This window comes from Scyliorhinus torazame, chromosome 15 (assembly GCF_047496885.1).
Source record: "Scyliorhinus torazame isolate Kashiwa2021f chromosome 15, sScyTor2.1, whole genome shotgun sequence".
Classification (NCBI taxonomy): domain Eukaryota; kingdom Metazoa; phylum Chordata; class Chondrichthyes; order Carcharhiniformes; family Scyliorhinidae; genus Scyliorhinus; species Scyliorhinus torazame.
Window position 1 is genome coordinate 80,207,318 of NC_092721.1, and position 25,373 is coordinate 80,232,690.

Below are 25,373 nucleotides of genomic sequence, written 5' to 3' on the forward strand. Positions count from 1 at the left end.
GGCGGCGTTAAAGATGGCGGACAAAATAGCGCCCCCCACGGACTGCACGAGGTGAGTGACGCGTCAGAAGGGGGCGGTACCGGCAGGCACGATGCCACACTGCAGGATCTTTGAGCTTCAGATTGGGCCTGGCAGGCTTTCGATTTGGGAACTTTAGGTCGGGCCAGGCAGACTTTGGCACTTACCGCACTCATTGCAGGTCGCGTTCCGAGCTGGACAACGCTGCCTGGGGTGCTGGCCCTGGCCGCAGAAGTAGCTGAACGGCACCCCGGAGTTGGCGGGAAGCCACGTGGCACAGGCATGGGACACGCCCAGGTCGGGTGATAGCCACGCCTCCGACGTCCACGAGGATGCCGCGTGGTCAGGCGTGAAGGCATCCAAACTCTGGAATGCTCAGTCATTGCCGGATATAACTGGACTGGACTCCGGCCATATAGGTGTCCCGGATCATGAGTTCCATGTGTTCACTGCCGTAACTGCCTGGCAGTTACAATTCCTGGAGAGTACCCTCAGGTCACGCAGGAGTTCTGCCAGCGATTCACCGGGGCGCTGACGCCGCGTTCTAAGAAGATGTTGAGCGAACACCTCATTCACCGGCCTCACGAACTGTCCTTTCAACGAAGACCGCCTCTTCGTACGAGGCTGCGTCTCTGATTAATAGGAAAATTTTGTGGCTCACCCGAGCACTGAGGAGACGCAGCTTGTGCGCCCCGGAGACATCGTCGGTCGAGGAGTTGAGGAAGGCCTCGAAACAACTTAGCCAATGCTCAAAGATTGCAGTGGCTTTAGCTGTCTGCGGGTCGAGTTCAAGTCGGTCAGGCTTAAGAGCGGCGCCCATTGTGATATCTTAGCTTATTAAATTGATGTGGAGATGCCGGCGTTGGACTGGGGTGAGCACAGTACGAAGTCTTACAACACCAGGTTAAAGTCCAACAGGTTTGTTTCGATGTCACTAGCTTTCGGAGCGCTGCTCCTTCCTCAGGTGAATGAAGAGGTATGTTCCAGAAACACATGTATAGACAAATTCAAAGATGCCAAACAATGCTTGGAATGCGACCATTAGCAGGTGATTAAATCTTTACAGATCCAGAGATGGGGTAACCCCAGGTTAAAGAGGTGTGAATTGTATCAAGCCAGGACAGTTGGTAGGATTTCGCAGGCCAGATGGTGGGGGATGAATGTAATGCGACATGAATCCCAGGTCCCGGTTGAGGCCGCACTCATGTGTGCGGAACTTGGCTATAAGTTTCTGCTCGGCGATTCTGCGTTGTCGCGTGTCCTGAAGGCCGCCTTGGAGAATGCTTACCCGGAGATCAGAGGCTGAATGCCCTTGACTGCTGAAGTGTTCCCCGACTGGAAGGGAACATTCCTGCCTGGTGATTGTTGCGCGATGTCCGTTCATTCGTTGTCGCAGCGTCTGCATGGTCTCGCCAATGTACCACGCTTCGGGACATCCTTCCCTGCAGCGTATGAGGTAGACAACGTTGGCCGAGTCGCAAGAGTATGTACCGCGTACCTGGTGGGTGGTGTTCTCACGTGTAATAGTGGTATCCATGTCGATGATCTGGCACGTCTTGCAGAGATTGCCATGACAGGGTTGTGTGGTGTCATGGTCACTGTTCTGAAGACTGGGTAGTTTGCTGCAAACAATGGTTCGTTTGAGGTTGCGCGGTTGTTTGAAGGCAAGTAGTGGGGGGTGGGGATGACCTTGGCAAGATGTTCATCGTCATCAATGACATGTTGAAGGCTGTGAAGAAGATGACGTAGTTTCTCCGCTCCGGGATCTGTAAAGATTTAATCGCCTGCTAATGGTCGCATTCCAAGCATTTTTTGGCATCTTTGAATTTGTCTATATGTGTTTCTGGAACATACCTCTTCATTCACCTGAGGAAGGAGCAGCGCTCCGAAAGCTAGTGACATCGAAACAAACCTGTTGGACTTTAACCTGGTGGTGTAAGACTTCGTACTGTATTAAATTGATGGACCATCAATTCACACGAGTCGAGTTGTAGAAGAGAACAGTGGTTTTAATAAGCAAAGAAGTATGCCAGCCTGCTGCTGCGCACGCACTGAGAGCTGGCCACAGGTCTGCCAATTACATACCTCCCCCGAGGGGCGGAGCCACAATCGGAGCCAACAGAAGCATCAACACAACAATAAGTATCAGTGAATAAGAACAACAGTGAACATATATACAGTGGTGAACAGTCGGACGAATAACAGTAAATATAGTAGCAATACGTGGTTCACCACATTATAGGAATTCCCAGATATAGATTTACCAATTTTTCCATGCCGCCACGCCCAGACAACATATGCCAAATATTATCTCCCTCCTGCTACTGTATGTTTCAGAAATTGTGAAACAAATAGGTTAAAAGTGCATGTCCATTGATGCTTGGCTCTGCATTTCTGAAATCGGTTGTTGCATAACATGCTTTCAAGTTTATATTCTTTTCAAATAACTCCCTCTTGAAAGACATCTGATCCTCAAGCGGACCTCCGCAGAGAACTCCTGTTCTATTTTCCTGACCTTGCCAGCGCACGGATTCCTGCCTCACCCCCTCCTGCTCTCGGTGTGTGACCCCTGGCGATTGCTGCTGGCTGCAGGGCACGGCAGCAGAAGGCGAGGAGCTGAGATCTGGGCTGCACGTTGGGCTGAGGCGGGCGGTTAAATGGCTCTTCATCTGGACGACTCCTTCCCGTACCAGGGTCTTCTGCCGAAGAAGGAGACGGGCGCCGCGTCTTTCCTTTCCCGGTATCCCGAGTACGACGGCAGGGGGGTCCTCATCGCCATCCTGGACACAGGAGTGGACCCGGGAGCACAAGGACTGCAGGTAAAGGCAGAGGCGACTGGTTGCAGGGTAGGCCCCGTGAAGCCTCGACCTCTCGTGCACAGCCAAACAGCCACGTCGACATTTAGCGGCGGCACAAAACTCGATTGGTCACCATTCGTCTCGTAAGGAAGGCATTGCTATCTTACACCACGTTTAATAATAATTTATTATTATTGACTCCATTCAGTATTGGTTTATAAATTATTGGACGATGATCGAGTCTGAACTGGCCTCTTTCAAATGGACAGATTTAACACTTTGCCCTCACCCCCGACTCTACCGATTCGTGCACAATTATTCACGCATTTTATATTAATCCCACTTAATTAGTGTAGCAGATGATAACTGTCTGGATTGAGTGTACTGGATATTGGGTTCACTGTTTGCATCCACTTTACTTAGTGCCATGCACTATTTCTGTTTATTATCCTGACTAAAAGAAGGCTGTGGAGATATATTCATACCTTTGGTCAGCTGCGGTAACAGCTGGACTGGGGGTGGAATATAACGGTATTGTGCTCGCTTCCCAGGAATGGGTTGATCTGGAGCGGAATTTTGGGATGTAAATAATTTTTCCAGTCACCCTTTTAATTCTTAGCAAGACAACAGTTACACTTGCATGTGCAGTTTGAAAGGTTGTATTTATATTATATTTCATGGTCCATTTATAATATCATTTTGGAATAAACAGACAATGCAGTTTCCAATGCGACTCAAGATAAATGAAGTTCTTTTTCACGTCCCGCAGAATATAATGTCCCCCCCCCTCCCCCCCAAGTTAGAAAATGAAAGGAGAAATGGAAAGTTAGGGACACCTTTTAAATGTGGAGTTAATGAGGAACCCAGGTGTATACTCCACCTACAAAGGTAAAAAACAGGGTTCAGGTTGATTAAATCTTCTAAAATTAGATTGGTAAGTTATTAAAGCGAGGCTTTGTTGAGGTCATCGTAAACATTTGATTTTTTTTTTCATTTCACCTCTAAGCACATTTTGAATTGCTATATTAGAAGACCAAAATCTATTTTTAAATGTTTTATACTGGCCAAACTGGAAATAATGCCTCATACTCAATTATGTTTGATCATTCAAGTTATTTTCATTTAACTGACACCAGACAGAGTGGTTGTGAAAACTACTGAGAAACAGAAAGGTTTATGAGACAGAAGGAGCCCATTTGGCCATCTTGGCCGTGCCAATTGGTAAAAGTGTCTTCCATCCAATCTCCTTTTCCAGCTCTCAGACTAGAGCCCTGTCAGTTAAGACACCTCAAGTGCATGTCCAGGTGCTTTTTGAAAATGCGCTGTTGGTTTCTGTCTCATTCACACTTTCGTATGGTGAGTTTCAGAACACCATCGTGCTCTGGTTGGCAAATTTACATTGCCATTCCCTCTAATCCTTCTGCCAATGTGTGCCCCCTGGTTATTGAACTCGCTGCAATCAGAAATTGGTCCTTCCACAGTATCTATGCCCCTCATACTTTTACACAGCTCAATTAAATCTCCCGCTCGCCCCCTTTTTCCAAAGAAAACAGCTCCAGTTTACCTTGTCATTCCTCATCGATAACATTTTTCCATCCCTGGCCACACTCCAGTAAATCTCTTCTGTACTCTAATATTATCACATCCTTCCTGTAATGTGGTGACCAGACTGAAGGGCTCGATGTGTGGTCTAACTAGTTTTTTTAATATGTTTCTACCATACCTCACAATAAAAGAAAGTATCCTGTATACTTTCTTGACTACCTTATCAACTGTCCTGCACCAACAGGGATCTGTGGACGTGCATTCCAAGATTCTTCTCTTTTCAGAATCCCATCATTTATGGTGTAATCCCTTGCCTTGCTTTAGTCGTCCTCAGACTTGTTAAATTGAATCCAATTTACCTACTTTCTGTCCATCTGCGCAGTCTATTGACTTCTTCCTACAGTCTACAGTGTCAGCTGTGGGACCCTATTGGAAACCCTTGCAGTAACAAAAATGCATATCAACCATAACTCTTTGTCTTCTGCAATTGAGCCAGTTTTGGATCCAACTTGTCACTTTTGCTTGAATCCCTTGAGCTTTTAATTTACTGATTAATCTGCCATGTCAAAAGATTTTCAAAAATCCATGATTCATGTAGACTACATCAAACACTCTACTCTCGTTGATCCTCCTTGTTATTTCCTCAAAAAATTGAATCACGTTAGTCAGAAATGGCCTTCCCTTAACAAATTCATGCTGACTGCCCTTGATTAATTTGTTTTTTTTAAATAAATTTAGAGTATCCAATTCCTTTTTTCCAATTAAGGGGCAATCTAGTGTGGCCAATCCACCTACCATGCACATCTTTGGGTTGTGGGGGTGAGACCCACACAGACCCGAGGAGAATGTGCAAACTCCACATGGACAGTGTCTGGGGCCGGGATCGAACCCAGGTCCTCAGTGCCATGAGGCAACAGTGCTAACCACTCTGCTACCATGCTGCCCCGCCCTTGATTAATTTGTGTCTCTAAATCACAATTTATATTTATTGTCACATGTACCGTGAAAAGTATTGTTCTGCGTGCATACAGTCCAGGCAGGTCGTTCCATACATGAAAAACATAGGACATATGATAAATGTATACAGTTTCTCAGAATTTTTCAATTGTCCACCATCAAGGTTCGACTGGTCTGTATTTACTTGTACTATCCCTTGTACTACAGCAGTATAGCATTAGAAATCCTCCAATAATACCTCTAGCAAGAGAGGATTGGAAAAAGGTGGTCAGAACCACTGCTATTTTTCCCTTGCTTCCTTTAACAGCCAAAGCAAAACTTGAAATTTTGAAATCCATTGGTGAAAGTATTATTTGATGTCAAACAATTTTATATGTATCTGTGTGAATCATATTGATTATTGGGTACTTTTATATTTTTCAATTGTAATATGATGCAAAAAGGTAAGTTAATTTTATGGGTAAGCGGAGCTAGATGGCGTCTTAAGTGATTTACCAATAAAACTTCATGCTTTTAAAATTATTTTGATGAATGAAAAAATGTTGGGGCGATATACAAAGAACAAAGAAAAGTGCAGCACCGGAACAGGCCCTTCGGCCCTCCACGCCTGTGCCGACCATGCTGCCCGTCTAAACTAAAATCTTCCACACTTCCTGGGTCCGTACCCCTCTGTTCCCATCCTATTCATGTTTTTGTCAAGATGTCCCTTAAATGTCACTTTCGTCCCTACTTCCACCACCTCCTTTGGCAGCGAGTTCCGGGCACCCACTACCCTCTGTGTAAAAAAAACTTGCCTCGTACACCTCCTCGAAACCTTGTCCCTCGCACCTTAAGCCTATTCCCCCTAGTAATTGACCCCTCTACCCTGGGAAAAAGCCTCTGACTATCCACTCTGTCTATGCCCCTCATAATTTTGTAGACCTCTATCAGGTCGCCCCTCAACCTCCGTCGTTCCAGTGAGAACAAACCGAGTTTATTCAACCGCTCCTCATAGCTAATGCCCTCCATACCAGGCAACATCCTGGTGAATCTCTTCTGCACCCTCTCTAAAGCCTCCACATCCTTCTGGTAGTGTGGCGACCAGAATTGAACATTATACTCCAAGTGTGGCCTAACTAAGGCAGCACGGTAGCATTGTGGATAGCACAATTGCTTCACAGCTCCAGGGTCCCAGGTTCGATACCAGCTTGGGTCACTATCTGTGCGGAGTCTGCATATCCTCCCCGTGTGTGCGTGGGTTTCCTCCGGGTGCTCCGGTTTCCTCCCACAGTTCAAAGATGTGCAGGTTAGGTGGATTGGCCATGATAAATTGCCCTTTGTTTCCAAAATTGCCCTTAGTGTTGGGTGGGGTTAGTGGGTCATGGGGAAAGGGTGGAGGTGTTGACCTTGGGTACGGTGCTCTTTCCAAGAGCCGGTGCAGACTCGATGGGCCGAATGGCCTCCTTCTGCACTGTAAATTCTATGAAAATATACAGCTGCAACATGACTTGCTAATTCTTATACTCAATGCCCCGGCCAATGAAGGCAAGCATGCCGTATGCCTTCTTGAGCATGCTGTATGCTTTCTTGATATGTAAATAAAAGTCTTGGGTATAGTACATAGTTTATGTTGTACAAATCTTCCAACATTTTACATCAACATTTATACTGACAATTGGTCAAAAAATACAATAACTGGTAGCCTGTCACAGTGTAGATGCAGGTTCCTGCCATTCGGTGCTGCTGTGGTGCTAATTGATTAGCAGAGGCAAGGTACTAATCATAGAATCATAATGTGAAGGTAACTTTGATTTTTAATTAGTCTTTTCTCATTTAATTAAATTTTTAATTTTTTCCCTTTTATTACTCTCTCTTGCCACAACCCGAAGTTCTTCACAATTCCTATCCATATTGCAGCCTCAACTCATGGGCCAATTTTTCTTTCTTACTCAGCTTTGCACCATAACTCTCGCATCAGACCTTGACCACATTCCAGTCCCATTCCTGTTCTCTTCCTCTCAGACACTGTACTGTTCCCCTCTAGCACTCCCCTTAGCTGGGCAGCAGTATGCATATTTTAAAGACAAATTATATTTCAGAAACTTAGATCAAGTTTCTTGATTATATAATTTGTATGTATGTAGACAAAGGCAATCGTTTATGGAGCATTTTTTTAACCAATTGCCATTATAAATGTTGACTAAAATCCTGGAAGATTTGTACGTGGGAAATGTGTACCATACCCATGACTCTTAATTGTATATCTCCCCAACATGTTTTTCATGCGTCAAAATTGCTTTAGAAGCATAAATGTTATTGGTCATTATAAATCACTTCAATCAAAGTTTGTGCATGACAGAAAATTTGAAACTGTAGCAAACAGGAGGACAAAACCAGGTTTCTGAGGTTTCCCACTATTGAGGAGTCCCACAGCAAGCTAGAGACTTATGAGAGCAATGGCAATGTTTTCACTCCAGTGGGAGGGACATGAAAAAGCAAGAAAGAGTGGATACTGGAAATTTGAAATAAAAATAGACAATGCTAGCCATACCCATATGTCTCCCTTTGTGAAGGGAGAAGCAGAGTTAACATTTCAGGTCTGACCTTTTATCAAGTCATTGACTTGAACTGTTTAACGTCACAGATGCCTGACCAGCCGAGTATTCCCAGCACTTTTGTTTTAATTAAGGGAGACATAGTCATATTGATAAAATAGATAGACACTTGGTAGATGAAGATTAACACAGAGTTATGAGGCGATAGACTTTTGAATGAGAAGGCAATATAAAAATAAATGATACAATTTTTTGAGTATCCAGTCATTTGTTTCCATTTAGGGGGCAATTCAGCGTGGCCAATCCATCTACCTTGCACATCTTGGAGTTGTGGGGGCAAGACCCATGCAGACAGAGAGAGAATGTGCAAACTCCACACGGACAGTGACCCAAGGCCGTGATCGAACCTGGGGCCTCGGCGCCGTGATGCAGCAGTGCTAACCACTGTGCCACATGCCGCCCTAAATGATACAATTTTACATAGTATGCAGGAATATTCAGACCTGGGCATTCATATACGCAATCCCGTGAAGAGAACAGGACGGGTTGAGAAGGCTATTTTTTATTAAGTATGTGGGATACTGGTAGGATTTTCAACTCTCTTGGAATGACAACTTTCTCCCTCTAGTGCTGCGTCTAGCGACCCGAGAGACCAGTGGTTTAAATTTTCCACCGGAGTGAAAATGTTGCCATTGCTCTCATAGCAGTCTCTAGCTTGCTGTGGGACTCCTCAATAGTGGGAAACCTCAGAAATCATGCAGGGTCTTGTGTAGGGTAGAGACTAGGGGAATGGGGGGAGAGGAATATTGGGGAATGGGGTGAGAGGGAGCCTGGGGTAGGGGATTGTGGGGAGAAATGGAGTCTAGGCAGTGGGGGGTGGGGGGTCTTGAGGAGACTAGGGTCGGCATAGACCACAGCTTTTCCTACAGAGCAAAGAACAGTAACAATGCGATTAATGGAAGTGCGGAGCAACCAGTAAAGGAGTAACTGAAACCTGTCGACCTTAATGTGAATAAATAATGAAAAATTGTTTTCACTGGTAGGCAAATCGGGGACGAGTAACAGAAACAAGGGAGTAGAAAGTATTTTTGAACTGAAGGCTATTAGTTTTTTTTTAATAAATATTTTATTGAAAATTTTTGGTCAACCAACACAGTACATTGTGCATCCTTTACACAATATTATAACAACACAAATAACAATGACCTATTTTATAAACAAAAAATGAATAAATAATAAATAACAAAAATGAAAACTAACCCTAATTGGCAACTGCCTTATTACAAGTAACACTCTCCAAAAATATAATTTAACAGTCCAATATATAATTATCTGTCGCAACGACCTATACATATTATACAGTATATATTAACAACCCTGAGAGTCCTTCTGGTTCCTCCTCCCCCCCCCCCCCCCCGATCCTGAGCTGCTGCTGCTGCTGCTGCCTTCTTTTTTCCATTCCATCTATCTTTCTGCGAGGTATTCGACGAACGGTTGCCACCGCCTGGTGAACCCTTGAGCCGACCCCCTTAGAACGAACTTAATCCGCTCTAGCTTTATAAACCCTGCCATGTCATTTATCCAGGTCTCCACCCCCGGGGGCTTGGCTTCTTTCCACATTAACAATATCCTGCGCCGGGCTACTAGGGACGCAAAGGCCAAAACATCGGCCTCTCTCGCCTCCTGCACTCCCGGCTCTTGTGCAACCCCAAATATAGCCAACCCCCAGCTTGGTTCGACCCGGACCCCCACTACTTTTGAAAGCACCTTTGTCACCCCCATCCAAAACCCCTGTAGTGCCGGGCATGACCAAAACATATGGGTATGATTCGCTGGGCTTCTCGAGCACCTCGCACACCTATCCTCCACCCCAAAAAATTTACTGAGCCGTGCTCCAGTCATATGCGCCCTGTGTAATACCTTAAACTGAATCAGGCTGAGCCTGGCACACGAGGACGACGAGTTTACCCTGCTTAGGGCATCTGCCCACAGCCCCTCCTCGATCTCCTCCCCCAGCTCTTCTTCCCATTTCCCTTTTAGTTCATCTACCATAGTCTCCCCTTCGTCCCTCATTTCCCTATATATATCTGACACCTTACCATCACCCACCCATGTCTTTGAGATCACTCTGTCCTGCACCTCTTGTGTCGGGAGCTGCGGGAATTCCCTCACCTGTTGCCTCGCAAAAGCCCTCAGTTGCATATACCTGAATGCATTCCCTTGGGGCAACCCATATTTCTCGGTCAGCGCTCCCAGACTCGCGAACTTCCCATCCACAAACAGATCTTTCAGTTGCGTTATTCCTGCTCTTTGCCACATTCCATATCCCCCATCCATTCCCCCCGGGGCAAACCTATGGTTGTTTCTTATCGGGGACCCCCCCAAGGCTCCAGTCTTTCCCCTATGCCGTCTCCACTGTCCCCAAATCTTCAGTGTAGCCACCACCACCGGGCTTGTGGTGTAGTTCCTCGGTGTCACCATAGCCTGTAGGCTAGTCCCCTACAGGACGCCCTCTCTAATCTCTTCCATGCCGCTCCCTCCTCCTCTCCCATCCACTTACTCACCATTGAAATATTAGCGGCCCAATAATACTCACTTAGGCTCGGTAGTGCCAGCCCCCCCCATCCCTGCTACGCTGTAAGAATCCCTTCCTCACTCTCGGGGTCTTCCCGGCCCACACAAAACCCATGATGCTCTTTTCAATCCTTTTAAAAAAAGCCTTCGTGATCACCACCGGGAGGCACTGAAACACAAAGAGGAATCTCGGGAGGACCACCATCTTAACCGCCTGCACCCTCCCTGCCAGTGACAGGGATACCATATCCCATCTCTTGAAATCCTCCTCCATTTGTTCCACCAACCGCGTTAAATTTAACCTATGCAATGTGCCCCAATTCTTAGCTATCTGGATCCCCAGGTAACGAAAGTCCCTTGTTACCTTCCTCAATGGTAGGTCCTCTATTTCTCTACTCTGCTCCCCTGGATGCACCACAAACAACTCACTTTTTCCCATGTTCAATTTATACCCTGAAAAATCCCCAAACTCCCCAAGTATCCGCATTATTTCTGGCATCCCCTCCGCCGGTCTGCCACGTATAGTAGCAAATCGTCCGCATACAAAGATACCCGGTGTTCTTCTCCTCCTCTAAGTACTCCCCTCCACTTCTTGGAACCCCTCAACGCTATCGCCAGGGGCTCAATCGCCAGTGCAAACAATAATGGGGACAGAGGGCATCCCTGCCTTGTCCCCCTGTGGAGCCGAAAATATGCAGATCCCCGTCCATTCGTGACCACGCTCGCCATCGGGGCCCTATACAACAGCTGCACCCATCTAACATACCCCTTTCCAAAACCAAATCTCCTCAACACCTCCCACAAATAATCCCACCCCACTCTATCAAATGCTTTCTCGGCATCCATCGCCACTACTATCTCCGTTTCCCCCTCTGGTGGGGCCATCATCATTACCCCTAACAGCCTCCGTATATTCGTGTTCAGCTGTCTCCCCTTCACAAACCCAGTTTGGTCCTCGTGGACCACCCCCGGGACACATTCCTCTATTCTCATTGCCATTACCTTGGCCAGGATCTTGGCATCTACATTTAGGAGGGAAATAGGTCTATAGGACCCGCATTGTAGCGGGTCCTTTTCCTTCTTTAAGAGAAGCAATATCGTTGCTTCAGACATAGTCGGGGGCAGTTGTCCCCTTTCCTTTGCCTCATTAAAGGTCCTCGTCAATACCGGGGCGAGCAAGTCCACATATTTTCTATAGAATTCGACTGGGAATCCATCCGGTCCCGGGGCCTTTCCCGCCTGCATGCTCCTAATTCCTTTCACCGCTTCTTCTACCTCGATCTGTGCTCCCAGTCCCACCCTTTCCTGCTCTTCCACCTTGGGAAATTCCAGCCGGTCCAGAAAGCCCATCATTCTCTCCCTCCCATCCGGGGGTTGAGCTTCATATAATTTTTTATAAAATGTCTTGAACACTCCATTCACTCTCTCCGCTCCCCGCTCCATCTCTCCTTCCTCATCCCTCACTCCCCCTATTTCCCTCGCTGCTTCCCTTTTCCTCAATTGGTGTGCCAGCAACCTGCTCGCCTTCTCCCCATATTCGTATTGTACACCCTGTGCCTTCCTCCATTGTGCCTCTGCAGTGCCCGTAGTCAGCAAGTCAAATTCTACATGTAGCCTTTGCCTTTCCCTGTACAGTCCCTCCTCCGGTGCTTCCGCATATTGTCTGTCCACCCTCAAAAGTTCTTGCAGCAACCGCTCCCGTTCCTTACTCTCCTGCTTCCCTTTATGTACCCTTATTGATATCAGCTCCCCTCTAACCACCGCCTTCAGCGCCTCCCAGACCACTCCCACCTGGACCTCCCCATTATCATTGAGTTCCAAGTACTTTTCAATGCACCCCCTCACCCTTAGACATAACCACATCTGCCTTAAGTTTCTTAAGGTGTGCGAGTACCCGTGCCCTCTTTATCGGCCCGTTCAGCCCTCTCACGTTCCACGTGATCAGCCGGGTTGGGGGGCTTCCTACCGCCCCCCTTGTCGATTAGCCATCCCCTTTTTCCAGCTCCTCACCCGGTTCCCACGCAGCTGTATCTCCCCCAGGCGGTGCCCCCCCGCCCATCCCCTCCCATACCAGCTCCCCCCTCTCCCCAGCAGCAGCAACCCAGTAATTCCCCCCTCCCACCCCCCCCCCGCTAGATCCCCCGCTAGCGTAATTACTACCCCCATTTTGCTCCCAGAAGTCCGCAAACTCTGGCCGACCTCGGCTTCCCCCCGTGACCTCGGCTCGCACCGTGCGACGCCCCCTCCTTCCTGCTTCTCTATTCCCGCCATGATTATCATAGCGCGGGAACCAAGCCCGCGCTTCTCCCTTGGCCCCGCCCCCAATGGCCAACGCCCCATCTCCTCCACCTCCCCTCCTCCCCCCATCACCACCTGTGGAAGAGAGAAAAGTTACCACATCGCAGGATTAGTACATAAAACTCCTCTTTCCCCCCTTTTTAACCCCCCTCTTCGCCCCACCACTTTGTTCAAACGTTCTTTTTAATAACCCGCTCATTCCAGTTTTTCTTCCACAATAAAAGTCCACGCTTCATCCGCCGTCTCAAAGTAGTGGTGCCTCCCACGATATGTGACCCACAGTCTTGCCGGTTGCAGCATTCCAAATTTTATCTTCTTTTTATGAAGCACCGCCTTGGCCCGATTAAAGCTCGCCCTCCTTCTCGCCACCTCTGCACTCCAGTCTTGATAAACACGGATCACCGCGTTCTCCCATTTACTGCTCCGAGTTTTCTTTGCCCATCTAAGGACCATTTCTCTATCCTTAAAACGGAGGAATCTCACCACTATGGCTCTGGGAATTTCTCCTGCTCTCGGTCCTCGCGCCATCACTCGGTATGCTCCCTCCACCTCCAACGGACCCGCCGGGGCCTCCGCTCCCATTAACGAGTGCAGCATCGTGCTCACATATGCCCCGACCTCCGCACCTTCAGGAAGACCAAGAATCCTCAGGTTGTTCCTCCTTGCGTTGTTCTCCAGTGCCTCCAACCTTTCCACACATCGTTTCTGATGTGCCTCATGCGTCTCCGTCTTCACCACCAGGTCATGTATGTCGTCCTCATTCTCGGCTGCCTTTGCCTTCACGACCCGAAGCTCCCGCTCCTGGGTCTTTTGTTCCTCCTTTAGCCCTTCGATCGCCTGTAGTATCGGGGCCAACAGCTCTTTCTTCATTTCCTTTTTGAGCTCTTCCACACAGCATTTCAAGAACTCTTGTTGTTCAGGGCCCCATGTTAAACTGCCACCTTCCGACGCCATCTTGGTTTTTGCTTGCCTTCCTTGCCGCTGTTCTAAAGGATCCACTGCAATCCGGCCACTTTCTCCTTTTTTCATCCGTATCCAGGGGGGATTCCCTTCTGGTTTACCGCACAGTGTTTTTAGCCGTCAAAATTGCCGTTGGGGCTCCTATCAAGAGCCCAAAAGTCCGTTTCACCGGGAGCTGCCGAAACGTGCGACTCAGCTGGTCATCGCCGCACCCGGAAGTCCCCAAGGCTATTAGTTTTTAAGAGACTTCCTCACCTATGGCTCTTGAGATAGAGGTTAAAACATAATTTCGAAGCCATTGGGATAAATATTTGAAAAGAAGGTTGCTCCTGCAGCTGTGGAGGTCCTATGCCTGCATTTCCTCCAAAAATCTCTCCACATCTGTTTCCTTCTCTAAGAAGCATCTTAAACTTACCTCCTTGACCAATCTTTTGGTCATCAGACCTAGTTTTTCCTTTTGAGACCTGAGTTGAGATCTTCCTGCTCTTCACGCCGATGGGATCTTCTGGTCCTGCCAATCGCGGACCCCACCTCGGGGTTCCTGGTGACGTGGGCTGGAATCCATGGGAAATCCCCTTGATAGTGGCAGGACCAGAAGACCCTGCCACTGGCCAACGGCAGGCTGCCTCCCGTCGCTGAGAAACACACTGCGGAGGAGGCCAGAGAATACCGCCCTTGGAGTCAATTTTGCTGTGATGTGTCTTGGAATATTTTAGTGCATAAAGTGCCATACAAATGAAAATTGTTGGGGCATCACTATCAGTGAGTTATTGTATTAATGCTAATTATAAAGTGGGAAATTGAGTGCAATTTCAGTAAGTTATGCAATTACTAATATAATTAAAGTTCTCCCGCCTTTGATTTCCGCACAGAAAACTGCTCTTCCCCTTTTGGTTGCCTCCCCTTCCTGTCCTGGGTTTATTCTCTTGCCTGAGGGTGTCCTGATTCTTGGAACTAGTTGTGACAACAGCTGACGTGAAACCACAAGCAAAAATACTCAACTACATTGTACCCAACTGTTGTATAGTATTTATAGAAGTCACAGGATCAATCCTCCAAGAATGCCTCCAACTAGATTTGGCAAATTTACCTGGGCTTTATTAGTGGAGGCATAGAGTACAAAACTAAGGACGTCTGTTAAATTTTTACAAATCCCTGCTGCATAAATTTAAATGGTATAAAAACAGGCCATTTGTCTGTCCAACAGATAGTCCATGCCGGTGTTTACAATTCTCCCATCTTTACCCATCTGAATCTATCATTGTACCATCTCCCTCATATGCTTGTCTAGCTTCCTTGTTTAGTTTCTTAAATTTGTAAAAATATAACACAAAAATCTGCATGTGTTAAATTATGGTTTGACACTCAACTTTGACATAGAATGTAGAGAGACACAATATGTGTTAAATAAATTGATATACTATATACTAAAATATGCCTCAGCTAGACCATTGCATTCAATTCTGAACACTACACTTAGAAAAGTTGTAAAGGCCTTTAAAAGGGTACGTAGATTTACGAGGTTGGTACCAGAGATGAGGGACCTCAGTTATGTCGAGAGACTAGAGAAGCAAATTGTTCTTCTTGAACAATTGAAGGTTAAAGGGAAATTTTAACTGAGTTTTTCAAAATCCTGGAAGATTTTGATCGAAGAAATAAGGCAAAACTGTTTTTATTGGCAAAAGTGTTGATAACTGGAGGATACAAATGTAAAATAATTTCCAAATTAACCTGAGTGGGGATGATCTTTTTACGTAGCGAGTTACTGTGGTCACGAATTCAGTGCCTGAATTGTAACAGAAAACAATCAAAACTAACTTTCAAAAGGGAATTGGAAGAATACTTGAAAAGAGAAACTTGCATGGCCGTAGGAAGTTTGGAGGGCAGTGGACATTCCTGTCAGATTGTCGGCACATGTACAATGGGCTGAAAGGCCCCCTTCTGATCAAATGATTCTTTGATAATAGTGAATTAATCTAAAGCTCATCAGTCTGCTCTTTCAGCAAAGGCATTAACCCAGGTGTAATGACTTAGGCCAAGCCTTTGAGATTGGCCAATTAGAATATGAGTTCCCTGATTAGTGGCCAACCAGGGAACCCCTTTTTCTGTATAGGTGTAGACAGCAAGCTGAATGCACCTGGTTGTTCGGCTGTTGATTTTGTAAATAAAAGGAATTCTGGTGAAGGGATTTCTGCCTCCGTAAACTTATTACGCAGAACGGTAGCACAAGTGGATAGCATTGTGGCTTCACAGCGCCAGGGTCCCAGGTTCGATTTCCCCGCTGGGTCACTGTCTGTGCGGAGTCTGCGCGTTCTCCCCGTGTCTACGTGAGTTTCCTCCCACAGTCCAAAGACGTGCAGGTTAGGTGGATTGGCCATGATAAATTGCCCTTAGTGACCAAAAAGGTTAGATGGGGTTATTGGGTTCTGGGGATAGGGTGGAAGTGAGGGATTAAGTGGGTCGGTGCAGACTTGATGGGCCGAATGGCCTCCTTCTGCACTGTATGTTCTATGTCTATGTCTATTTCAGTGGCGACGAGGTAAACGGAACGACCAAAGGGACCTGCTTATTAGCAGCTGCCGCACATTGAGGGTAAGCCACCTACAGGCAAAATCCTTTATTCGGGAAGTTGGACTCTTTCGACCCTGCAGTGGAAGACTAGGCCCAATATGTAGAGTGGATGAAGTACTTTTTTAGACCAAACAATATAATTCTGGATGAAAAGCAACGGGTCATTCTGCTAACCGTGTGTGAGCCTTTGTCATTATGCGCATCTCACTTTTCCAGAGGCACCGGACACACAAACTTTCCAGGAATTGACAGACTTAGTAAAAGAGTACTATGACCCAAAACCACCTCTGATCCTGCGAAGGTTACCGATTTTACTTGACACTACGTGACACTGGGGAGTCAGTTACAAACTTTTTAACAAGGTTAAGGCGATTAGCAGAAGCTTGCGAATTTGGCCTGACGCTAAATGAGATGCTCCGAGACCGGTTGGTGTGCGGAATAAATAGTTTAGCAATACAGAAACGTCTGTTAGCAGAGGCCGAGCTGTGGACAAATTCTCAGAGGTTTCGGCCGAAAGGGTGTGGGGCTGTGGAAAATTTTTTTTTCCAGTCTGACATACAACGTTTAACAGTACAAGTACAAACAACATCAAACATGCTGCAGGTTCCATCAGAAAGGACACCGTTTCTCCCAAGCGGTTCCTTTTAAAACATCATCTGGACACCTCAGTTATCGGTTGCGAACAGGGTCGCAAAGGGGTTCTCGTTTTAGGAGTCAGACTCAAAGTCGTCATCTTCTCCCGGGTGCCAAACTCTCAAATATATCAGGGCGGATAGGGCTGCTTGATGTGATTTTGGATCGCTCTCGTCGTTCTGGACGAGTCTGTACAAATTATCTCGGTGCCAATAGGTGGTGTCTAGTTCTGTGGGGACGGAATCGGGGTCGTCATTGTTGGTCGGTGGTGGGGTTTGTTTAGGAAAGTGATCGTGAAGGGATCACTCGAATCGTGGTCGGATTCGCTGGGTGTGGGTCCTGTTGTATGGGGATAGTAGGGAGGCGTGCTGTGGCTATTGTCCGAGTCACAGTCGCTGTCGATGCAGTCTGTGGGCATTCCGGGGCGGAGTCTATATTTTGGGGGTGGAGTCGAGGTTGAGTCCGTGGCTGGGCTGGACATGTTGGGGGAGGGGAGGGTTACATTGGCTGTGGGCGGGGTGTGGTGAGCTGCGTCGCGCATGACGTGGTGTGCGTGGTTAGACTGTGTTCCATATGCCTTTAGCTGGTTGATATGGAACCACGCAGTTTTTCCATTGGGGTACTTTATCTTGTAGACAGAAGGGCTTACTTTGTCCGCAATGGAGTACGGACCCGAGTACTTTGATAACAGGAATGTGCTGGGGTTGTATACAGAGAGCATGACTTGCTGTCCTATACTGAACTCAGTCGCATGCACTGTCTTATCGAAACAGGCCTTGGTCTGTTTCTTTCTTGTGCCCAATTTCACTGCAGCTGCTAGCTGAGCCGTTTTAACATTCGTCACTAATTGTTCCACTGCTTTCTCATGTGTGAGGGCCGTCACTTCGGGGCTGGTGAAATCTAAACCTAATCAAAATTCTGTGCCTTTCATGGGGCGTCCGGTCATGAGGGTGTGTGGGGTGTAACATGTAGAAGTTGATACTGTATTTCGCAAAAACATCAGTGCAAAAGAGAGGACTGAGTCCCAAGTGGTATTGTTTTGCTGGACCATTTTTCTGAGGGTGGATTTTAGGGTCCGATTCATGCGCTCCACGATACCACTCGACTGGGGGTGGTATGCTATGTGGAATTTTTGGGTAATGCCAAATATCGTGAGGACGTTCTTCATGACACGTCCCGTAAAATGGGAACCTTGGTCGGATTCAATGCTGCAGGGGAGTCCCCATCTTGTAAAGATGCGATGGGTCAAAATTTTGGCTGTGGTATTTGCCGTGTTAGTTCTGGATGGGAATGCTTCCACCCTTTTGTAAACGTGTCTATCACCACGAGTACATATTTATAACCATTCCTGCAAGGGGGCAGTGGTCCAATATAATCAATCTGGAGGTTAGTCCAGGGGCCATTAACGGGTCGGGTGTGACTGAGTTGAGCCTTTTTGGCCTATCTGTCCGGGTTGTTCTGGGCACAGATAAGACAATTCTCAACGTAGTGAGTAACATCTTCTTTTAAACACGTCCACCAGCAGAGCTGCATGAGGTGGGCTGTAGTGGGATCAATTCCCTGATGTCCATGACTGTCATGGAACAAACAAATCAGTTGATTCCTGTCCTGTTCAGGAACCACATAAAGGGTGTCTTTTAACACCACACCGTCATGTGTGGTCAGAGTATTTTTAAACCTCTCGTAGGGTGCTGGATGGTTTCCTTTTAAAATCTCCCTGAGATTGCTGTCCTGCTTCTGGGCCTGCACTAAATCCTCGATCTTAGTCTGCGAGACCAGAACTGCATTCACTGGTGCGCTTTTGGGGGGTGTCCAAAAATATCCATGCCTGGAACCTGCTTTAGCCAGTGCGTCGGCTTTCACATTTCCAGGGGGGGAGGAATGATGGTGACTTCAACCTTTGACTATACCAAAAGTCTTGTTCTGTGCTCTCTCTAAAATGTGACGGAGTAATGGGGCTGAGGGGAGGGGTTTTCCATCTGCGAGACAAATCCTCTTGCTTTCCACAGGGGTAGGAATTCCGTCAGGCTGTTGCAGACAGAAGGGCTTACTTTGTCCGCAATGGAGTACGGACCCGAGTACTTTGATAACAGGAATGTGCTGGGGTTGTATACAGAGAGCATGACTTGCTGTCCTATACTGAACTCAGTCGCATGCACTGTCTTATCGAAACAGGCCTTGGTCTGTTTCTTTCTTGTGCCCAATTTCACTGCAGCTGCTAGCTGAGCCGTTTTAACATTCGTCACTAATTGTTCCACTGCTTTCTCATGTGTGAGGGCCGTCACTTCGGGGCTGGTGAAATCTAAACCTAATCAAAATTCTGTGCCTTTCATGGGGCGTCCGGTCATGAGGGTGTGTGGGGTGTAACATGTAGAAGTTGATACTGTATTTCGCAAAAACATCAGTGCAAAAGAGAGGACTGAGTCCCAAGTGGTATTGTTTTGCTGGACCATTTTTCTGAGGGTGGATTTTAGGGTCCGATTCATGCGCTCCACGATACCACTCGACTGGGGGTGGTATGCTATGTGGAATTTTTGGGTAATGCCAAATATCGTGAGGACGTTCTTCATGACACGTCCCGTAAAATGGGAACCTTGGTCGGATTCAATGCTGCAGGGGAGTCCCCATCTTGTAAAGATGCGATGGGTCAAAATTTTGGCTGTGGTATTTGCCGTGTTAGTTCTGGATGGGAATGCTTCCACCCTTTTGTAAACGTGTCTATCACCACGAGTACATATTTATAACCATTCCTGCAAGGGGGCAGTGGTCCAATATAATCAATCTGGAGGTTAGTCCAGGGGCCATTAACGGGTCGGGTGTGACTGAGTTGAGCCTTTTTGGCCTATCTGTCCGGGTTGTTCTGGGCACAGATAAGACAATTCTCAACGTAGTGAGTAACATCTTCTTTTAAACACGTCCACCAGCAGAGCTGCATGAGGTGGGCTGTAGTGGGATCAATTCCCTGATGTCCATGACTGTCATGGAACAAACAAATCAGTTGATTCCTGTCCTGTTCAGGAACCACATAAAGGGTGTCTTTTAACACCACACCGTCATGTGTGGTCAGAGTATTTTTAAACCTCTCGTAGGGTGCTGGATGGTTTCCTTTTAAAATCTCCCTGAGATTGCTGTCCTGCTTCTGGGCCTGCACTAAATCCTCGATCTTAGTCTGCGAGACCAGAACTGCATTCACTGGTGCGCTTTTGGGGGGTGTCCAAAAATATCCATGCCTGGAACCTGCTTTAGCCAGTGCGTCGGCTTTCACATTTCCAGGGGGGGAGGAATGATGGTGACTTCAACCTTTGACTATACCAAAAGTCTTGTTCTGTGCTCTCTCTAAAATGTGACGGAGTAATGGGGCTGAGGGGAGGGGTTTTCCATCTGCGAGACAAATCCTCTTGCTTTCCACAGGGGTAGGAATTCCGTCAGGCTGTTGCAGACAGAAGGGCTTACTTTGTCCGCAATGGAGTACGGACCCGAGTACTTTGATAACAGGAATGTGCTGGGGTTGTATACAGAGAGCATGACTTGCTGTCCTATACTGAACTCAGTCGCATGCACTGTCTTATCGAAACAGGCCTTGGTCTGTTTCTTTCTTGTGCCCAATTTCACTGCAGCTGCTAGCTGAGCCGTTTTAACATTCGTCACTAATTGTTCCACTGCTTTCTCATGTGTGAGGGCCGTCACTTCGGGGCTGGTGAAATCTAAACCTAATCAAAATTCTGTGCCTTTCATGGGGCGTCCGGTCATGAGGGTGTGTGGGGTGTAACATGTAGAAGTTGATACTGTATTTCGCAAAAACATCAGTGCAAAAGAGAGGACTGAGTCCCAAGTGGTATTGTTTTGCTGGACCATTTTTCTGAGGGTGGATTTTAGGGTCCGATTCATGCGCTCCACGATACCACTCGACTGGGGGTGGTATGCTATGTGGAATTTTTGGGTAATGCCAAATATCGTGAGGACGTTCTTCATGACACGTCCCGTAAAATGGGAACCTTGGTCGGATTCAATGCTGCAGGGGAGTCCCCATCTTGTAAAGATGCGATGGGTCAAAATTTTGGCTGTGGTATTTGCCGTGTTAGTTCTGGATGGGAATGCTTCCACCCTTTTGTAAACGTGTCTATCACCACGAGTACATATTTATAACCATTCCTGCAAGGGGGCAGTGGTCCAATATAATCAATCTGGAGGTTAGTCCAGGGGCCATTAACGGGTCGGGTGTGACTGAGTTGAGCCTTTTTGGCCTATCTGTCCGGGTTGTTCTGGGCACAGATAAGACAATTCTCAACGTAGTGAGTAACATCTTCTTTTAAACACGTCCACCAGCAGAGCTGCATGAGGTGGGCTGTAGTGGGATCAATTCCCTGATGTCCATGACTGTCATGGAACAAACAAATCAGTTGATTCCTGTCCTGTTCAGGAACCACATAAAGGGTGTCTTTTAACACCACACCGTCATGTGTGGTCAGAGTATTTTTAAACCTCTCGTAGGGTGCTGGATGGTTTCCTTTTAAAATCTCCCTGAGATTGCTGTCCTGCTTCTGGGCCTGCACTAAATCCTCGATCTTAGTCTGCGAGACCAGAACTGCATTCACTGGTGCGCTTTTGGGGGGTGTCCAAAAATATCCATGCCTGGAACCTGCTTTAGCCAGTGCGTCGGCTTTCACATTTCCAGGGGGGGAGGAATGATGGTGACTTCAACCTTTGACTATACCAAAAGTCTTGTTCTGTGCTCTCTCTAAAATGTGACGGAGTAATGGGGCTGAGGGGAGGGGTTTTCCATCTGCGAGACAAATCCTCTTGCTTTCCACAGGGGTAGGAATTCCGTCAGGCTGTTGCAGACAGAAGGGCTTACTTTGTCCGCAATGGAGTACGGACCCGAGTACTTTGATAACAGGAATGTGCTGGGGTTGTATACAGAGAGCATGACTTGCTGTCCTATACTGAACTCAGTCACACGCACTGTCTTATCGAAACAGGCCTTGGTCTGTTTCTTTCTTGTGCCCAATTTCACTGCAGCTGCTAGCTGAGCCGTTTTAACATTCGTCACTAATTGTTCCACTGCTTTCTCGTGTGTGAGGGCCGTCACTTCGGGGCTGGTGAAATCTAAACCTAATCAAAATTCTGTGCCTTTCATGGGGTGTCCGGTCATGAGGGTGTGTGGGGTGTAACATGTAGAAGTTGATACTGTATTTCGCAAAAACATCAGTGCAAAAGAGAGGACTGAGTCCCAAGTGGTATTGTTTTGCTGGACCATTTTTCTGAGGGTGGATTTTAGGGTCCGATTCATGCGCTCCACGATACCACTCGACTGGGGGTGGTATGCTATGTGGAATTATTGGGTAATGCCAAATATCGTGAGGACGTTCTTCATGACACGTCCCATAAAATGGGAACCTTGGTCGGATTCAATGCTGCGGGGGAGTCCCCATCTTGTAAAGATGCGGTGGGTAAAGACCCACCGCCCGAAAGGGTGCGGTCTGTGCTTGCTACCTCTATAACGTAAGGGGAAAGCGGGTCTGGAACTTGTAGTGCGGGGGCTGCTATGAGTGCTTGTTTCAACGAGTCCTCAGCATCCGTATGCTGCGGAAGCCATTCCCAGGGGACTCCTTTCTTTAGGAGGTCTGAGAGGGGTGCTGCCTTGCTGACGAAACCGTCAATGTGGTTTCGGCAGTAGCCAACCAGTCCTAAAAACGACCGGAGGGCTGAAATGTTCTGGGGAAGGGGCAATTTAGCAATCAAGTCAATCCTTTTATGCTCTATCTCACGTTTACCGTGCGTCATAATTGTTCCCAAATATATCACCGTGTGTTCCAAAATCTGGGACTTTTTGGGGTTAACTTTCCAACCAATTGAATGTAAGAGTTCCAGGAGTTCGGACAGAAGCTCAATGTACTCTTCCTTGGTGTTTGTCTGCAGTAGTAGGTCGTCTACATACTGGACCAGACATTCGGGGCGAGAAAATTTGGCTAAACCATTTGCCAGCTGTCGGTGGAAAATGGAGGGGGAGTTGTGGAATCCTTGTGGCAGGCATGTCCACGTGTACTGCTGTGCTTTAAAGGTGAAGGCAAATTTGTACTGGCACGCCTTTGCCAATGGAATTGACCAGAATCCATTACTGATATCCAAAACCTTAAAGTATCGAGAATTGAGTCCCTGCTTGAGCATGGTCTCGGGACTTGTTGCTACCGTGGGGGTTGCTGCGGGGGTGATTTTGTTGAGTTGCCGGTAATCGATGGTCAGTCGCCATGATCCATCGGGCTTTCTCACTGGCCAAATCGGGGCATTATTAGTGGAGGCTACTGATCTAAGTACGCCCTGCTCTAATAAGCTGTCAATTACCTTTGAGATTTCTCCCTCTGCCTCTTGGGGAAATCCATATTGTTTTTGGGGTCTAGGGTCAGGTCCTGTGATTTGTACTGAACCAGCCATCCGGCCACAGTCGTGTTTGTGGGTCGCGAATGCTGTCCTGTTCTTTTGCAGAACTGCCCTAACCTGCTTGTCCGTGCTAAGCGTGGTTGGGGTAAACTAAAATTTGCCTACTGCGCTAATTCTGTTGGCGTATACTTCTGGGAGCAACATGGGGGGTGTAACTACGCTAGTGGGGGATCTAGTGGGGGGGTGGGAGGGGGGATTTACTGGGTTTCTGCTGCTGGGGAGAAGGGGGAGCTGGTATGGGGTGGGGTGGGTGGGGCGGGAGGGCACCGCCTGGGGGGGACACAGCTGCGTGGGAACCGGGTGAGGTGCTGGATAAAAGGGGATGGCTAATCGACAAGGGGGGGGGGTAAAGAGCCCCCCAACCCGGCTGATCACGTGGAATGTGAGAGGTCTGAACGGGCCGATAAAGAGGGCACGGGTACTCGCACACCTTAAGAAACTTAAGGCAGATGTGGTTATGTTACAGGAGACACATTTGAAACTGATAGACCAGGTTAGACTACGCAAAGGATGGATGGGGCAGGTGTTTCATTCGGGGCTAGATGTGAAAAACAGGGGGGTGGCTATACTAGTGGGGAAGCGGGTAATGTTTGAGGCAAAGACCATAGTGGCGGATAGTGGGGGCAGATACGTGATGGTGAGTGGCAAATTACAGGGGGAGGCGGTGGTCTTGGTGAACGTATATGCCCCGAACTGGGATGATGCCAACTTTATGAGGCGCATGTTAGGACGTATCCCGGACTAGAGGTGGGGAAGTTGGTAATGGGTGGAGATTTTAACACGGTGCTGGAACCAGGGCTGGACAGATCGAGGTCCAGGACTGGAAGGAGGCCGGCAGCAGCCAAGGTGCTTAAAGATTTTATGGAGCAGATGGGAGGAGTAGACCCATGGAGATTTAGCAGACCTAGGAGCAAGGAGTTTTCGTTTTTCTCCTATGTCCACAAAGTTTATTCGCGAATAGACTTTTTTGTTTTGGGAAGGGCGTTGATCCCGAAGGTGAGGGGGACGGAGTATACGGCGATAGCTATTTCGGATCACGCTCCACACTGGGTGGACTTGGAGATAGATTTCATAGAATTTACAGTGCAGAAGGAGGCCATTCGGCCCATCGAGTCTGCACCGGCTCTTGGAAAGAGCACCCTACCCAAGGTCAACACCGCCACCCTATCCCCATAACCCAGTAACCCCACCCAACACTAAGGGCAATTTTGGACACTAAGGGCAATTTATCATGGCAAATCCACCTAACCTGCACATCTTTGGACTGTGGGAGGAAACCGGAGCACCCGGAGGAAACCCACGCACACACGGGGAGGATGTGCAGACAGTGACCCAAGCCGGAATCGAACCTGGGACCCTGGAGCTGTGAAGCAATTGTGCTATCCACAAGGCTACCGTGCTGCCCATGGCAGGGGAGGAAAAAGAACGGCGTCCACCCTGGAGAATGGACATGGGACTAATGGCGGATGAGGGGGTGTGTCTAAGGGTGAGGGGGTGTATTGAAAAGTACTTGGAACTCAATGATAATGGGGAGGTCCAGGTGGGAGTGGTCTGGGAGGCGCTGAAGGCAGTGGTTAGAGGGGAGCTGATATCAATCAGGGCACATAAAGGAAAGCAGGAGAGTAGGGAACGGGAGCGGTTGCTGCAAGAACTTCTGAGGGTGGACAGTCAATATGCGGAGGCACCGGAGGAGGGACTGTACAGGGAAAGGCAAAGGCTACACGTAGAATTTGATTTGCTGACAACGGGTACTGCAGAGGCACAGTGGAGGAAGGCACAGGGTGTACAGTACGAATACGGGGAGAAGGCGAGCAGGTTGCTGGCCCACCAATTGAGGAAAAGGGGAGCAGCGAGGGAAATAGGGGGAGTGAGGGATGAGGAGGGAGAGATGGAGCGGGGAGCGGAGAGAGTGAATGGAGTGTTCAAGGCATTCTATGAAAGATTATATGAAGCTCAGCCCCCGGATGGGAAGGAGAGAATGATGTGTTTTCTGGACCAGCTGGAATTTCCTAAGGTGGAGGAGCAGGAGAGGGTGGGACTGGGAGCA

The 25,373-nt window shown here is 47.8% G+C and overlaps 1 protein-coding gene across 5 annotated transcripts in view; it reads left to right on the plus strand.

Moving 5' to 3' along the window:
• The first annotated feature begins 2,178 nt into the window (after positions 1–2,178).
• The window catches only part of tpp2 (tripeptidyl peptidase 2), a 248,320-nt gene continuing 225,125 nt past the window's right edge, over positions 2,179–25,373 (plus strand). For 2 of the 5 annotated variants that reach the window (XR_011935147.1, XR_011935148.1), the window contains exon 1: positions 2,179–2,837. Coding sequence is in view for 3 of the 5 variants with exons in the window: in XM_072476327.1 (XP_072332428.1) it covers positions 2,676–2,837 (162 nt within the window). In the remaining 2 variants the exon portion in view is untranslated. The remainder of the gene's footprint in view (positions 2,838–25,373) is intronic. The other 3 variants (XM_072476325.1, XM_072476326.1, XM_072476327.1) reach the window with 2 other exon arrangements.